The sequence below is a fragment of the Crocodylus siamensis genome, chromosome 1 (assembly GCF_052110815.1).
Source record: "Crocodylus siamensis isolate JL-2025a chromosome 1, ASM5211081v1, whole genome shotgun sequence".
NCBI lineage: Eukaryota > Metazoa > Chordata > Crocodylia > Crocodylidae > Crocodylus > Crocodylus siamensis.
The window spans coordinates 299097661-299115947 of NC_143395.1; the positions used below are offsets into that span (position 1 = coordinate 299097661).

General features: G+C 40.8%; 1 protein-coding gene across 3 annotated transcripts in view; it reads left to right on the forward strand.

Annotated features, from left to right (window-relative positions):
• LOC149874680 (interleukin-1 receptor type 1-like) overlaps positions 1-18287 on the forward strand; it is a 56868-nt gene that overhangs the window by 29840 nt on the left and 8741 nt on the right. For all 3 annotated transcript variants that reach the window (XM_090020703.1, XM_090020694.1, XM_090020712.1), the window contains 6 exons: positions 663-852; positions 3877-4051; positions 8523-8588; positions 13421-13541; positions 15124-15269; positions 18040-18183. In XM_090020703.1, coding sequence (XP_089876829.1) covers positions 663-852; positions 3877-4051; positions 8523-8588; positions 13421-13541; positions 15124-15269; positions 18040-18183 — 842 coding nt within the window. The remainder of the gene's footprint in view (positions 1-662; positions 853-3876; positions 4052-8522; positions 8589-13420; positions 13542-15123; positions 15270-18039; positions 18184-18287) is intronic.

An 18287-nucleotide genomic window follows, 5' to 3' on the forward strand; every position in this document is an offset into this window, starting at 1 on the left:
TGTGAATATTGTGTGAGACTGTATCAGAAGCCTTGCTAAAATCAAAGTATCCACAGAGCCAGTCATTTCATCTTAGAAGTCAATCAGGTTGGTCAGGCATGACTTGCCCTTAGTGAATCCATTGGTTTGATTCCACTAAAAAGGAGACTGAAATGTTTGTTGAGGATAAACATGGCAGTACTGTTTTAAAGTACCTGTCTGAGGTAGTTCTCCTTGTCTTACTAGATGTGATATTGAAACAATATACATTTTAAAAAACTATCAGACTGAAAGTCAGTAACTTTAAGTAAAAATCAAGCCTGTGTGTCATGTAGTTAGCTTTACCAAATACATTTTTCAAGCCTTTAAGAGGCCACATATTGAGTCACTTAGATGAAGGATATTACAAAGTCTTTGGGATTGGGCTTGTTATTGTGATTTTTTTAAAAACTGATTAGTTGTGTGGTAGGCTTTGGCTAAGATTTTTCAGCTATGAATGTCGTTTTAAATATAGCTTTAAAAGTCTAACTAAAAACTCATCTTTTAAAAAGCTTTGCTTTTGGCTGGACTTCCATTTCTACTTTTCCAGTAGAGTATCCAGAACCTTAGTAGCACTAATTTGTTTTGCTGGGAATGTAGGGCATACCATTTATGATCTAATTTTGCTCCTCTTCTTATTACAGGAAAGCTAACAGCTCTGAGAAAACATATGTACAACTAAGCGTTTTCAAGAATGATAATGATTTATGCTTTAATGAAAATACAAGGTTTGACCAGAAAGTGTTTACCTTAACTGCTGGAAAGATTACATGTCCTCTTCTGGGGTATTTTAAAGATGAAAATAACACTGCTTCTGAAATACAATGGTATAAGGTATTGCATTTGAATTTGAGGATTTTTGTATTATGTCCATTTTTGTAGAGACGTAACTATGGGCGTGTCTACACATGCATTTACTGTGCAATAAGTTACTGCGCAGTAAGCAGTTGTTAGACCAGTGTCTACACACATAGACATTATAGCGTAGTAATGCTGTGTGCACTCCGACTTGAGAGTAAAGTTACTCTCAAGTTGGAGTGTATACATAATGTCACTGACTGGTAAGGTGTCTACATGTGCCTTACTGTGCAGGTAGCAAATTTATGCCCAACTCGGCATAAGTCACCATAGTTATTGCACAGTACAGGCACACATGTGTAGATGTGCGCCCATACTGCACAGTAACTTTCAGTGCATGTGTAGACGTGACCTATGAATGGCAATGGAAAAAAGCAAGTATGTGAGTCTATGCATGAAACTGGAGTAGACATCTTGCCAGCAACTTGGTTATTTTTACCAGAGTACCTTACAAAGTAGTATTGCAATCTGCAAGATGTTTCAGCATCAGAAATGTGAGACTGCACTGTAGATATCTTTTTAGATCAGAAATGTGTGATTTGCACTGTAGATAAAAATATATAGATGATGCACTACTTACCATAGAATACAATAATTTGTTTTTCATAGTTTTATATGAAAAACAAGTGATTCAGTTGTATGGTAAATAGTGCATCATCTATATATATTTATGGCTTATTAATCTTAAAAGTCTGTTCAGGAACATACTTTATCTACTGAAAGCTTATAAACACTTTTGACACTTTACACTTTTACGGCAGGTTCAGTTTCACAAAAAATCCAGTTCATTGGATTTTGTTGGATTATGTCTGTTTGTTAAACAGACTTGGAAAGTGGTAGATTCTGCTATATGCTAGCTAAATTTTCCAGGGGAAAGGTTGGCTTGCCATGCAAACACAATTTTGTTACAAGGATTCCCTTGGTGGCTGTGGAAAGGAAGGCTCATGTGTCTGAATAAGGAGAGAACCTTAAATAAGGGTAAACTGAATCTTGGGCTAAATGAGGTGGAAGTGCTTCCCACAGGAATCATCTTCAGGAGATGGCTTCTTCTGCGTTAGTCATAGGAAGGAAAAGGTTTGCCTATACTTTGCCAATGTGTGACTTCTGTAATTGAGTGTCCATCTGCCTTTTAGCTCAGTTATTGGTAATTTGTATATAGCTACAGTGATCCATGCATTTCTTATTGATTTAAATTACTATACTGCACTGTACATGAAGAACTTGAAAACTACACCTATCACCATGTGGTAGCCTGATTGCATAGCTGAGCTGGTTTATAGGAGCATGCCATATTTAGGCTGCAAAGATTGCCTTCCCTTCCCATTCACTTTTAGATGCAGTTCAGGTTGGGGATTTTTACAATCTTATATAGTGTGAGCTCTAGTTTGATGGAGAAATTGTATCTCTATGCATTGTATGCTGCAGAAGGCTTCATGGAACTAGGCAGTGATACACTTGCATTACTTTTGATAGGGTTGGGTCTTAAATATAATGCTCTTTAAATAAATAAATAAGCCTTCTGGAACACTGTACAAAATTAGAGCAATTCATCCTTTAAATATGTTTTTAAGCCCCTAAATCAGATGAAAATCCCTCCTTCCTTCCCCTTCATACTCAAACAAATGATTCGATTGTATGGTAAGTAGTGAATAATTTGTATCTCTCTTTATCTACAGTGCAATCATTGATTTCTTATCTACAAATTTATCTACAGTGCAATTACACATTTTTGATGCTGAAACATCTTACTTTAGAAGCAAATCACAATACTACTTTATAAGGTGTTCTAGTAAAATTCTCTCCTGTCCCCTCTCCTTTCCCTGCTCCCTTCCCTGCTGCTGCTATTTTCTCTGCTAGTCCTGGAGCAGGGGGAAGGCCCATAGCTACTTTTGCCTGGCCCAGCTAGGCTGCATGTGGCTAGACTCAGCTGGGAATAGGGACAGCAGCAACAGCATCGTGGGAGAAGTTTCCTTCTCCTTGACCAGTCCCCTGGGAGCAGGTGCAGGAAAAAGGAACCTCACCCTCACCCATCCCCACTGCTGCTGTTTGGATCTCCATTGCCAGCTGAGCCCAGCACAGCATGGGTGTGACAAACAGAAGCAGCTTTGGAGCTTTCCTTGTTCCCCCTGAGACAGCAGAGAAGGTGGTAGAGCAGGAGGAGAGCAGAGGGAGTGTGCCTTTGAGTATGAAGGGGAAGGAAGGAGAGACTTTCACCTGCTTTACAAGTTCCTAAAGGCTCCTGCTGCACCCTCACTGGTGGGGGGAGAAGGAAACTGGGAGCAGGGGTGCAGCCATCCATGCAGCACAGGTTACTGCTTTCACACCTGCCCTTCAGGAAATCCTGGATCTGCCCCTGAGCAGAGACCATAATTCTTCTGACTCGGTCTACCTCTCAGCCCTTTCCCTTGAGCCCTGTGAAAAAATGTTCTTGACATTTTCATTGGAAAGCTCCTTAAATTTTATTTTAAATAGAACATAATGAAACTGTTTAGAAACGTGAACGTGATATGCTTCCTGGAGTAAAAGGGAAACATTTTTAAGCTCTTGAATTAATGTTTTATGCAGGAGGCCTGAGTTCTACTCCACACTCTTACTGTTGGTAAAAGACATTTGGGGTCCTACAATCTAATAAAATCTCTCTAAACCAAATAAAAAATTGAAGAATGGGATAAGGAAATCCATCTGGGGTATTTAAAAAAACCCCCACAAAACAACAAACAAACAAAAGCCAAAACTTCTTGGCAAAAAAGTGAAGTACTTGACTGTCTGTTTTTTAAAACAGAATAACTAGTCGGTGTTTCACTACTAAAGCCAGTGTTTCATGACTAAAGCTTTGTGTCTAATCAATGATCAAAAATGTATTTTAGTTTTGATCTGGGTGGGGAAATATGTTTTATGTCGTTAAAAGATTACAGTTTTTTGTTTAGCAAATGTTTAATTATCATGTTATGTAATTTAGCACTATATTATAGTTATTTTTTATTATTTTGCTTTATTTAGGAATGTAAGCCTGGATTACTTGAAGATCCACGATTTCAGCCTTTAAAGGGTCAGCCCTATCTTACTATTAAAAACGTAACTCTACAAGATAAAGGAAACTACACGTGCCTCACAACGTACATGCATATGGGAAAATTTTATAATGTTTCACGGACCATTAATCTGGATGTTGAAGGTAACTGTTATGATTTAAAAAAACTCTTCAAATAGTGCAGCTGTTCTGAAAAACACAGATGTTTGACATTTCTAAATCAGTCCTTCCTTGAATGTTAGAAATAAATCGCAATTGTAAAGTTACTCCAACACAAAGTCTCCTCCCTTTGTCCCTCCCCCTTGCTTTCTGTATTATATTTAGGATAATTAAACTTTTCCTTTACTAAAAATAGGTCTGCCACTTCTATTTGAATAGAAATGGACTTGAGGTCTATTTCTATGTACACATGAAGGAAGAGAAGTTTGAAAAACTGTGTAGCTGTTCTCAATTTCTATGTTTAGCCTATTGATGAATTTTCAACTGAGATCCCAAGTCCTGGATGGATCTGGTATAGCAGAGGAAATGAGAGAGAGGGCTTAAATATACTGGCAAAAGTTCTGCTTTTATGATAACCTTGTTGGTACTGTAATGGTTGACTTTACTAAAAAAAAAAGCCAGTGCCAGGTGTAGTGAAAAATACTGCAAAGTCATCCCTACAAAGGTATGTACGGATCTGACCTGGGATGTTCAGGGAAGGGTTATTTATGCTTCCCTTTGTGTAGGTAGTTGGGGACAAAAGATGGTCACTGTTCTAGCAGAATAGATGCACAGCTGTACAGCATCCTTAAATTTGAGAAGTTCATTGGTTGCATCTGTTTCTTTGGGTGCTAATATGAAGCACAGCCATAGACCCAGTGAATGGCATGGGAGAATCCTGACTCTGCACCTTAAGGGGAAATTGTCTGCCCTTGTTAGGATTCATTTTTATCCTCTTAATTTATTAACTTTTTACTCCTTGTTTTTTGGAGCAATGTCTAGAACTGGAAACCATTTAAGACCAGTTGTCTTATCACTATGACAGCCTGAGTCATTATAAAGCATTCACGCACAAAACATTAAAACCTAAAGTCACCTATGACTGCCTCATTTCCCTGCCTTACAGAGGAAAGGATGTGGCTGCCTTTCAGGTTCAGAAATACAGCTTCTTGAAAAGCAGGTCTGCCTGAATTGCAGCTTTTGGTAAAACATGCTCTAGTTTTTGAGGTGGAGCTCCATCTTCCTAAGCAACCTGGTAAGGTCTGTGACGTTTGACAAGCTCCCAGAGGGAGAGGGCAGATTGAGCATCTGGAAATATCTTCCCTTATCCCTAATTTTTACCTTTTGCTTCAGTGAAAGTTGCAGATAGAAGAGAAAATGTTGAGTACCTGTCAGAGGGGATAGTGAGATTTCAGCCAATGTTCTGGGAGATGCTGTTAGAATGGAGCATGATACTTGAGGAAGAATCAATAGGGAGAAATTGTTTGGAGCAATGGTTAATGGATTGTGGATTAGGGGAGCTGGGGGTTATGGTGGAAGAAGTAGTATAATGGAGTGCACAAATGAAGTTTCATACTAATACAATAAAAATATCATGGCTTTTTTCCCCTGCTGAGCCCATGAAAGCAAAATCTGCTGAGATTTATGATCTAGATGATCAGTTTGCTTGCAGAATCTGAGCAAGTTTGCTTGCTCCAACAAAACTTATATGGTAATATAGGAAAGTTGCTTTGGTATTCAAGTTTGTGTTATCAGCCATACTTGCATACATCCAAGAGGAGGTCAGGCTTGCTGCTGACGTTGAGTGTAGCATTTACCACTGTTATCTTAGCTGCTACATCTGTATATGCAATATTTCTACCTCATATGCTGATTGACATCTGATGAATTATCATGAAAATTACCACTCTCCCACAAGAAAAGTTTTCTTAAAGTTGAAATTGCTATCTTTGAGCATTGTGCTTAATCTGTTGATTTAGATAATAATGCTCCTGGCTGTGGTGAAAGTTCAAAAAGAATAGAACCCAATCTTGTGGTGTAAGAACAGTTATTTGCTGTCAGGGGTTTCATAAACCATGTAGAACGATATAGTTCCTGTCTAGTATACATGAAGTATTCCTGTCTGGACACACTTTTACCGTATAGATTCGTAGATTCATAGATGTTAGGGTCGGAAGGGACCTTCAGTAGTTCATCAAGCCTGACCCCCTGCCCTGGGCAGGAAAGAGTACTGGGGTCAGAGAACTGCAGCCAGGTGCTTGTCCAATCTCCTCTTGAAGGCCCCTGCGGTACGGGAGAGCACCACCTCTCTTGAAAGTCCGTTCCAGATTCTGGTAACCCTTACCATGAAGAAGTTCTTTCTAATGTCCAACCTAAATCTGCCATCAATTTGTGGCCATAGTTCCTAGTTACTCCAGGGGGTGCCCTAGTAAATAGAGCATCTCCTATTTCCTGCTGCCTTCCCCTGATGAATTTATAGGCAGCTGCAAGATCACCTCTCAGCCTTCTCTTGAGAAGGCTGAAGAGATCTAGGTTCTTCAGTTGCTTCTCATAGGGCCTTGCCTGCAGGCCTCTGACCATACGAGTGGCCCTCCTCTGAACCCTCTCAAGTTTGTCCATATTCGTCTTGAAGCATGGCACTCAAAACTGGACACAGTACTCCAACTACAGCCTGACCAGTGCTGCATAAAGGAGAAACATCACCTCCCAGGACCTGTTCATCATGCATCTGCTAATGCATGATAAAGTGTGCTTATCCTTGTTGATCACTTTGTCACATTGACAACTCATGTTCATCTTGGAGTAGACTATAACTCCAAGATCCCTTTCCACTCCTGTGCTGCTGAGAAGGTCATCCCCCAGCCTGTGAGTGTGTTGGTGGTTCTTTTAGCCCAGCACTTTGCACTTGTTTTTGTTGAACTGCTGAACCGCATCCTATTTCATTCTGCCCATTTTTTGCAACCTATCCAGATCCACCTGGATCTGTTCCCTACCCTCTGGTGTGTTAACTTTGCCCTATAATTTGGTATCATCTCTGAACTTGGACAAGGTGCTCTTGTCCAAGGCACTGATGAAGACGTCGAATAGCACTGGCCCAAGGACCGAGCTGTGAGGGACTCCACTGCCCACATCCTTCCAAGTCGCTATTGACCCATTCACCCATATTCACCACTCTCTAGGTGAGAACCCTAAGTCAATTTGCCACCTACATGACTGTGTAATCATTTGTATCGCAGCCTGTCAGTTTATTTACAAGAACAGAATGAGATACCATATCGAAGGCCTTTTTAAAGTCTAGGTAGATGACATCTACCTCGCCTCCTGCGTCTAAGCATTTTGTGACCTGGTCATAAAAAGAAACAAGGTTAGTCAGGCAGGATCTACCTGCAATGAATCTGTGGTGATTTTCCTTTCAGCATTATTTCCCCTGCTGGGCTCCCAGATATGTGATCTATAATGATTTTTTCCAGCATTTTCCCAAGGATAGAGGTGAGACTAACAGGCCTATAGATTCCCAGTTCTTCCCTCCTCCCCCTCTTGAAAATAGGGACCACATCAGCCCTTTTTCCAGTCCTCTGGGACCTGACCGGAGCACCATGAGTGCTCGAACAGCCATACCAGAGGCTCTATGACACCGGCCAATTCCTTCTGTACCCTTGGATGAAGTTCATCCGGGCCTGCTGATTTGAACACATCCAGCCCCTCCAAGTGCCCTTTCACTAAGTCTGCACTAACAATTGTTGGGTTGGTGTCCCTCCTGTATCTATCTATGATCCAGTTGGGAGATTTGTCTTGGTTTATGTCTAGGAATACAGATGCAACTAGATTAAATCTATTTTAGTAGATTGAAACAGGGGTGCTCAACCTCTGTCCCATGGGCCAAATGCAGGTTGGAAAATTTGGTAGCGGGGAACTGATGGCAATTAATACAGCAACCTTCCCTGCTGCCAAACTCCCAAACCCCGAGCCCTGTGAGGCTGGGCTTGGGCCAAGGCAAGCCCCGTCCCCCTCCCTGTGTGGCTAGGCTAAGGCTGTGTCAGTCTCCCCCCTCCTCCTCCCCTCCCCACAGCAGGGGTGGGGCAAGCCCCCTTTCCCTGGAGGGCCAGCTTGGGGTTGAGCTGCCCCCCTGGCCCACTTTGTGCATGAGCCCCCACCATGCTTGCCCTGGGCATTGAATTGGGATCACCTGCTGGATCTGGCCCACATGCGGACCAGGCACTGCCCATTCAGTCCCTTAGGCAGAAAGGTTGAGTGCCCCTGATTTTAAAATATATGTGAAGCAGATGAATGGTTAACATCCAAGAGGTATCTTGTCTATACTTCTTGCCAATTACTTTTGCAAGTATCTAAGAATTTTTATGTATTACAATTAAATGTTGTGTTTAAATTTTACCTTTAGAGTTAACCCCTTTGGCCAAACAATAACAAATCTCTTGCTAGAAGTATGCAAGTGAAAATTTGGAAATTCCCTTTAAGTATATGATAATTATGCTAGCTAGTAACACTGTTGCCAAGTGGTAATAAAACAAAACACTGCAGAAATAGTATTGTTACGGTAGCTTGTGGAATAAGTATTGGTTGTCTGATAATATTTAATAATATTGCTGATGATAATTATGATAATCTTCTTTGTCAGAAACTCCAGTGAAGAAAAAACCAGTATTTATTTATCCAAACAACAACACTATTAAAGTAGACTTTGGTAAGTAATTATCTTTTGACAAACGGCTAACACAGCACTGCATACCACAGTTGAACTCCTGGCTATTTTGAAGTCAGTGGCAAAACTTTACTGACTTCAGTAGGCCCAAGACTTTGCCTGAGGATCTGAGGCTTTTTTTGCTTGCTTACGCATATGTATCTCACTGAGGCAGTGTAGGCTGTAGGCTTGAGATCAGAGTTTTCTGGGTGATAGTGTCAGTTGGAAAAGCATATTTGCCTAATACTTTTTATGATGTACTTTTGCCATAAAAAACAGAACAAGCATGTTGTTCAACTTCTTATGACCCCTAAGTGTGAGAGAGAACTCCTTAACACTGAGATTTTATTTATTTATTTATTATATGTGCATATTATTAATGTGCACTAATTATGTATTGTGAATCTTTTAAAATTGTTTTATTAAAATAAAATAAGTGGAAGCTGCCAAAACTTATTTTTCTCTGGTTCTGGTTCTGGGACTAAGATGCAAATAGCAAGACATACAAAAGGCAATAAAAAGCATTATATGATATGATATATGATATGATATGTGGAATTAGAATTGTATTAGAAGAGACAGACCAAGAAAGCATAGGTGCATTACTGAGTGGAAAGGGGAAGCTAGTAATGGACAATGTGAAGAAGGTTGAAAGGTTTTATGCCTTTAAGTCATCCTTCAAAACAGATTGATTGTCAGATCACAAGCTCAGTTAGCAGTGAGAATAGATAACCAACCTAGTATAGGGAGAGAACTGGTTAGCGATTGCTTAGGCTGGATGCTTTCAAATCAGTAGAATAGAATAGTTCTGGGATGGGGATGGGGAAAATGGGGCATGTAATGATGGTAGAGACCTCACTGCACACCTGCAGTAGGCTCACTGTGCATGTGTGTGATGGCTGAGACCAGAGCTCTCAGCGGTGCACTGGCAGTGAATGTGGGTGTGACTCCATCCCTAGTAGGACTCGATGAGAGTCATCCTGTAGCACACAGAGATGGCCAAGGTAATTGCAAAGGCATTGGCTATTGCTTTGTGAGAACTCACAGAGACCAGTATTATAAACATATAATACTTTGCATATATCATTGTCTCACTGTAGCTTGAATATTCAGTGCTGGTGCAACAAAGTTCCTGGCGTGGCTCGCCACTCGGCTCCAAACTCCTCAGCCTTGCTTTGAGACTCTCAGGGTCCTGCCCCTTTATGGTTATCTCACCTGTCACAACTTGATGTTCTAGTTTCATAAGGAGTCTGCCCCAGGAAGTGGATACAGGTTTTGGGGTTCGTCTTTGTCTGAACCTGGGCCCTTCCTGGCCTTAGCTCACTTTTAATCTAGCTGGTTCCCACTGCCTGGGGTTCACTGCACCAGGATCCTAGGTTCTTGAGCTCCAGCTCTGGCCCTTTGTGGGCTCTGGGTCATTTGGCACCTAAGCACACCCCTTGTGGACGCAGGAATTACACTCCTCAGTTTCAGAAGATTGGAAAAAGGCAAGAATAGTGTGTATGTAGTGTATACGTATATATCCACACACTGGTTAGTTTCTAAGGAGCAAATCTATCCGCTTTCTGTATCACCTCAGTTGGACGATCTCTTTTCTCATCCTGAGTTTTGTGAAGTGATTCTCTGACATGGTTGAGGCAGTTTTTACTACCTGGATTTGATGTTTTTGTTCGTCCATCAAAAACCCTTACTTTGTTTAAGAGACTTCATACCACTTGACAATAGAAACTTCTTTCACCCAAATCTTGCTTCCCTGTATCATACAGCCTGAGTTTAGATGACAGACACAGATATTAGATCTGAGAAAGCACTTCCAAAAATAAAAATTAAAAACGGTTTTTTTGTTTGCATTTTTGAGCATATAGTGGTTTTAATCTAATTGAAAGAAGTATTTAAATGCAGTAATTTTGAATCCAAATATTTTCATTAGGAAATGTTGAAGTATCTTTGACTCTTTTTCTTTTTTTTCAATAAGCTTTTTGAGATCAATTATAAATTTGCAAAACTTTCTGGTGTTCAGTTTTTCATTTTTCTTTGAAAAGTTACAGCCAAAAAACCCCCAACCATCCAGCTCTATTAAAGTTCTTGTTCCTTAGATGTAAGGAATAGTTTTATCTGGAGTAGATTATTTTGGTAGAATATTTCCTATGCTGCTGTGTGAGAACAGGAAAGATTCCAGAAAACTAATCTATGGGCACTTTTACACATGCAAGCGCCACAGCGCTGGGCACTCTAAAAAGCACCTGGCGCTGCAACGCTCACAGTTATATAAGCGGTGAAATGTGTGTCAGCCAGTGCTGGATTTAGGTTTAAAATAATTAAGCTACAGCTTAGGGCCTCACAATATGAGGGGTCTCTAAATAAAAAAAAAAATACCTGGAAATTTTCATTTTAATATGACAAAAATATCTATCTATAGATATATAGAAACATAAAGGGCTTAGTTCATCTGTCTGTATCTGTCTGCAATGATCATGGGGGAGGTGTGGCTCCAGCCAGTGCTGCATTGAGAAGGGTGGGGATGGAGCGCTGCCACCCACCACCCACACAGAGGGGGGGCAGGGGGGAGGGTTGTTGTGCGGCTGGATGCAGAGCGGGGGGGTGGGAGTGGCACGAGGTCAGCTGCAGAGTGACAGCGGTGCAGGGCGGTGAGTGACGGCAGCAGCTGCCACATGCAAGCTTCCCTCTCTCTTTTCCCCCCCAGCTCCTGGGAACTGGCGGTGGCGTGGGGAGGTGGGTGGCAGTGCTCTGTCTTTCCCTCCCCACCCCCATCATTCTTGATGGGCAGTTCGCTAGAACACATGTATGGTTCCCTAGTTAGTATTCATATTGAGTTCATAAATTTGTGCAGAAATAACAATAATTCATCTTAAAATTTCATAAAAATCATTTTTTGTGGATTATTTTCATCATATGGGGCCTCTTAAGCTGGACATATTTTAGCATGCCTCAGCATGTCATAATCCGGCACTGGTGTCAGCACAGAAAATGGTGGTGGTGCGCTTTTGAACTAAAACACGTAGAAGGTGCTTTAGTTCAGAAGTGCACTACCTCCATTTTCTGTGTACTGACACCCATTTCGCTGTTTATACAACTGCACGCAGCACAGTGCAGTTCATATCGGCTCACATGCAGAGCAGACTCCATTAATCAAATCTGCTCCAAAGCAGAGGCTCTCTGGTCCGTCGTGGGACAAAAAAGTACGTGTATCAATACCCTATATTCCTAAGTGGGAAGAGATTCAAGATTTGGTGTGAACAGTGTTGGCTTCAAGATCTCCACTAATATCTTGGGCTCTTGAGCTCTACAGAGAATAGGGATGCTCTGTTGGAGCACATTAGCAACTATTTCTACAGATCTTCTTCTCACTGGAAGCTACAGTTTTTCCCACCCTGCTACACTCAGTTCCTTAATGACTTTATTTATACATCTTCACTAGTTCATGTATCTGTATTAGAGGATCTGATTGGGCTTCTGGCATGTCTCACCCTTGTTTTTGAAACCCCAACAGCCTATTCCCTATTGCACTTACCTATGAAAACTTACTTTAGCACGTTCATCAGCTAGAACTGTGGGGAAATAATGTGTAAACTCTTCCCTGTACTGCATTCCTTAGGGGATGAAGTAATCTCTCAAGCACAAAGTGCTAACCAAAGTGATTATGGGCATTTAAGCCAAATGAAGTTATTCAGCAATATATTTTCCTGAACTACATAGTAAACAAGGGAAAGGTAAGCAGACATGAGATGTACCTTTGTAAATAGAAGGGGGCCTGTTGCACAAATGCTTCAAGATTTCCCATAGACACTAATAGCATTTGGCATGAGAATGAAGGATTGGGCAATATCAACCCAGAGACTGTCCAGGTGGGTACTATGCTATATTAAATTCCCCAGTTTAGTGATGGGTTGATTTCCACAAAGGCTCAGGCAGATTCTTTGACTTCCTTGTAGGTTCAGTGTACCTTTTTCAGATATCTGCCAAGCAGCTACTTGGACTTCAAGCCATACTTTTACTAAATGTTATTCCTCAGTAGAAGTATTCAAACCTGATACTGCTTTGGCAGAATTCCACTATTGTCTCTATTTAATTGAACCCTCAGCTCCAGCTTCTTTCATCAGGTTACTGCTTGTGGGTCACCAAGGGTGGAAAAGCAAGCCCTTGAAGGATGAAAAAGTAATATGTCTTACAATATCTAGAGTGATTCAAGTTATATTATTCATATATAAGCCAAAACCTGCTCTCCTTCCCTGCAACCGTGGGATCTCAGAAGATTCTGTGGTGGCTTAGAAACTGAGTAACGTTAGGCCTTTTGGGCATTTTTACATGTGCTCCTGATGTGGGGCTGGGCAATTTTAATTAGGAAGCCATGCTAATTGAAAGCTCCTGGCACTGCATCAGAAGCACCTGTATGAGCAACATAATGCGCCTCTGTGCTGAGAAAATGGCAGCAGTGCACTTTGAACAAAAACACATCAAATGTGTTTTAGTTCAAAGCGCACTGCTGCCATTTTCTCAACGTGGAAGTGTGCTGTGCCACTGATGCACATGATGGGTGAGGGTATGTGGTCCAACAGATTCAATTGTGTCTGCTCTGACATGCTGGATTTCCAGCACATTGGAGCAGGCTCCCTGCGTGCGTTCCAATGAATATTGCTGCCCCAAAGATTGATGTTGAGCAAATGCAATGTTTGTATGTTGAGTATGGAGTATGCCTGGAAAAGTTAGTCTGTTGTTAGGTAACTTTTTTGGTATCCCAAACTGCTTACCTACTTCTGTCATTCCCCTTTTGTAATCTAAAATTTTTAATTGTTATATTTAAATGTTTTATTTAGGATCTCATGTGGTCATGGATTGTAAAGTATCAAGTGGCTTAGATGGCTTGACTCCTTACTGGCAAGTCAATGACAGTGATGTTGATATTTTTGATAACACATACAAGGAAGAGTACTATGAGTAAGTATTTTTGCACATTAAATTGCACATGGATTGCTAAGATGCATTAAATTATTTGCTGTGAATCAGTCCACTAGCTGTGAATCCACCTAGTGATCATTATTGTCTGCAGCTATCCAAATTGTAGGACATAAAAAGTAAGATGAAACGTTCTTGACACTCACCTGGTTTCCAGTAAAGAGTTGAAAGTTCTGTTCTCTGCGGTATAAATCAACACTATTTTCTAAACCAGTTCAGTGCATTTCCAGCCAGCAATAAATGGTTATGGTCTTTTAAGATTAAAGCAGTTAAATGAGCTGATCTTGTCAAAAATGTATTTTGTAGAATAGGGGTTGTCAACCAGGGCTACATGTACCCATGGGGGTACTTTGGAAGGAACTCATTGACTGGCTGCTAGGGACCACTCCCCTATCTGGTCGGCTGGATGCCAGGGGACTCCCCGCTTCTTAACTGACTGCCGGGGTACCCTGACCAAAAAAGGTTGAAAACCCTAATAGAGTATTTCCTTTCATTATTTTGGGAAGTTCAAGTAAAGATTGACCTTCATCTTAGGAAAACTGTTTATAAGTTTAATTTTACTTTTTCTGCAAGCTCCTTCCAGACAAGGAGCTTTCTGTTGCACTATAGTTTCATGCATTTTGGTCACTTGCCTCTAAGCCTTGTTGTCTTAGTTTTTACCCTGGACAAAATGTAAGGCACTAATACACCCATTATTTTGTGCCTTGGCCAAAAAAGTGGCAGAGTAAATTACTAGATATGGAGCTCTTTGCCTCCATGGCTAGGGGCATTTATATGCATGCTTTTTTGTTCTGTGATGTACCGGAGATCTGCTGCCTGGAGCAGACTTGATTAATCAAGTCTGATTAATCTGATTAATCAGACTTGATTAATCAAATCTGCTCCAAACGTGAGCTGATATGAACTGTGCTGTGCTGCGTGCAGTTGTTGTATAAGCTGCAAAATGCACGTCAGTGTGTAGAAAATGGTGGCAGTGCACTTTTGAACTAAACCACCTTTTATGTGTTTTTAGTTCAAAAGTGCACCACTGCCATTTTCTTAGCACTGACGCGCATTTCACTGCTTATACAACTGCAAGCGTTACGGCACCTGGCCCTGTGGCACTTGATTGTGTAAAAATGCCCTAGGTGGGTACACTTTGTAGTATAGACAGAAGTCTGCAGTTGGCTTCATGTAAGCTTTGGATGTGGGATGTGGGAACCTAAGTTTCCCCATGTTTCAGATGAATACCCTGACAGTTGGTCTATGGGCTGTTTGAAGGAAGGTGCATTTGAGAGTTTCGTTTTCATCTGCATCTTCTCAAACTCCTATCCTAGACCTGAGAAACATTTTCTGAAGAACGTATGTATTTTTGTTTGAATTAATTGGCATTTTCCCCCCTCCTGTAACCTCCACATTTTCTAAAAAATTAATGGGACATTCCCAATAAACTCTAGTCTTGAATCCCAATATCAGAGAGCTAATATATTTTTTGAGGTGAAAAATTAATTTTATTATATTTGCAGACACACTGAAATCTTAATGCTTAATTTACTTATTGATATTTTATTTCTTATGATGGTAGGAAACAGTCTCCCCATGGACTACTTATAGCTGGAGCAAAATTCAACATCTCAAAAGTGACCAACAAAGATTACTTGTATAAATTTTTCTGTCGTGTTTTTTATCCCCATGGACATGCTACAGTATACATCAAACTAGAACACCCAGGTAAGGCTCAGCATTATTTCAATAATTACAGTTCTTACCTGATAAATTAACTTGAAGGGAACAATTCAGTAAAATGGTTGACACTAGCTGAATTCAGCTGCACAAAATAACTTTTGATTAAATAGGACTGATATGTTGTAATTATATATGTGTGTAAGCTAATCCATTATAAATCCTTGTTGTTGCCAGATTTAAATAATTTTATTTAAATTTATTAAATTCTGAACTTTAAAAAAAAATCATTCTTTTATAAACTATTAATGGAACACTTTTTCTGTCAATATCTTAAAGCAAACATATAATTTAGCATTTTTTTAGACACAGCTTCTGGAGAGAGAGGAGAGCCACCCATATGATCAAAGGCCAAGCCTTTTGAGGAGAGGCTGAGGGACATGAGACTCTTCAGCCAGGCGAAGAGGAGAAGGCCCAGGGGGGACTTGGTGGCTGCCTATGAGTATATAAGGGGGGTGCATCAGGATCTGGGAGACCAGTTGTTCACCAGGGCTCCCCAAGGGATAACTAGATGTAATGACCACAAACTTCTAGAAGGCCTATTCAGACTCAGTATAAGGAATAACTTCTTCTTTATAGTCTGAGTATCCAACATCTGGAACAGACTTTCCACAGTGGTGGTGCAAACGCCTATTCTGGACTCATTCAAAAGGTGTTTGGATGTTTATTTTGCTGGGATTATTTGATCCCTGCAGAAGTCCTGCCTGTGGTGTGTGGGATGGACTCGATCTCACGAGGTCCCTTCCAGCCCCTAATGTTTATGAAATCTATTAAATTTACCACTTTTGGGTTGGGACGCTTGCTGCCTTTTTTTCTCTAGCGATTTAATTTCCCTGGTCACATTTGACTTTCCCTGTCATATTTTTGTTAAAGGCTGTTTAAGTGATGGTCCATGAGGGGTTAAATTTTGGCCAGCGGGGCTTGTCATTGTTGCAGTCAATGATGCTGTGTTGTCACAGCTTAGGATCCCAGGGGTGAATGCCGCTGTTGCTTTCACCTCCATCTCTTTGCCGGCTACCACATTTGGAATCTTTGGACACTCGACTCAAATTGCTAGCAACTCCAATAGACAACAGGGGAAATAGTTGGGGAAGCAGGGAGAGGAAGTGGTGGCAGTGTTCTTCCTCTGGGTTCAAAAGCTGCTCCGGTAGCCATGGTGACAAGCCACTGTTCCACTGGCAGGGGGGAGCAGGAACTGGTGCAGAGGCTTGGGAGCAGGTGGCAAATGGGACAGAGGGAAGGTGGGTCAGGCACAGACATGGGGATGCAAGTGGCAGGAGGGTCACATGGAGGGTGGACAGGGGCAAGAGCTGGGGAGAGACACTGAGGGGTCAGGCAGCATGGGGGATGGACGGCATAGGTGAGGGGGCAGGGATCTGTTGCTATCCCTGCCACAGCAGTGCAGGGGACAGACTTTAAGATGACCCACCAACAATTCGCTGCTCTTATAGGAAACATTTGTGCCCTGTTCCCAATCAGGTAATTATACCTGATTGAGGTTGTAGCCACCTGTCCACTGCTTGGCTGCTTTGCTGCTGCCCATGCCCCTCTGAGTAACAAAACTCACCATAAACTCTGTTACACAGAAATTTGAAGGATCCCAGAGTATACATCAAATGCAGATACTTGCAGGTTAGATAAAACATTAATTTGGGATCGTTTGGGCAGAGATGATCCTGCTTGGACCAGAAGCTTGGACTGGATGAGCTCTTGGGGTCTCTTGTAGCTCTGTCTTTTCTATGATTATATCATCATGAGAAACTTCTCACATTTAAAGACACTGCATCAGACAAAAACACCTTCCCAAGCACTCTGTGTGTGTAGGAGACTAAACATATCCCACACTACAGACAACATAAATTTCATGAGAATTTAGCCTACAGGGACACTACATCTCTTTGGGATGTTTTCTGACTGTGCACTCTACTTGACCTCCCTCTTAGAGATTTGATTGTACTAATCCATGTTATAGAAACATCGTAGAATTTTTTTCTAGAATTTATTTAAATTTTCTTTCAACTTTTGTAGTTAATGCTACAAAATCACTGTTTGTAGCTGGTCCTAATCTCCTCCTCTTACTATTTAAAACTCTGTTAAAAATTGGGTGCCTAAAATTATACTCCTAAAACCATATTTAGTCATGTAAATGTGGCTTGTTTTCATAGGTCCTGTGTTCCCGGAGGTCTGACTGAAGTTAGGAGGATTTTTTTTTTTGCTTGTTGTTGCTTATATTTATAGTGTGCTAGAAACCTCTACCATATGTCACATGTTGTCCTAGAAACTGTGCAGTTGATTAGTAAATGATAGTCACTTCCCTATTGGTTCAGCCTAATGGAGAACCAATAGAACACATTCATATGTTCCTCTTTATCTTATTGTTTTTCCACAATTGTGCTACTTTTTAACAACAGAAGCTTGTATGAGAATGTAGGTTTAGCTCTTATATATAAAGAAATTCTGGAATTTTGTGTTGAGTTGGAAAATAGGATTTATTTGTGAGTTATTTTTTGACTTGAAAGCTTCCTCCATTGGGACTAGATGGCAAGCATTCTAACTTTAGTAGAATATCTGCCAGTAATAGTCCTTGTTGAAGCAATACAGGGAAAATCCACAGTTTTGTTTGTTGATTATTCATTCTGAATCCTTGTGCAGGTAGGCAGTTTGAAGAAAGATTGCTAGAATTGACAAGATGTTTTATGTTTGACACATGCCGCAGTTCCGATTTATATATATTTTTTTCTCCCCCTTTCTATTGCAGTTCCAAATATTCATGGATACCTGATTGGAGGAGGAGTTTCACTGGTGTTTGTAATAGTTTTAGCTGTAGTTATTTACAAGTTTTTCAAAATTGACATTGTGCTCTGGTACCGGAAATCCTGTCATATTTTCCTGTTTAAAAAAGGTTGGTCTGTGTATCCATATAGTTATGTGTTGAGACTATAGGCCATGTTTTTAATAGAACAAACTCTGCATAATGGACGATAAATGCAAATGACCTTAGTGGAA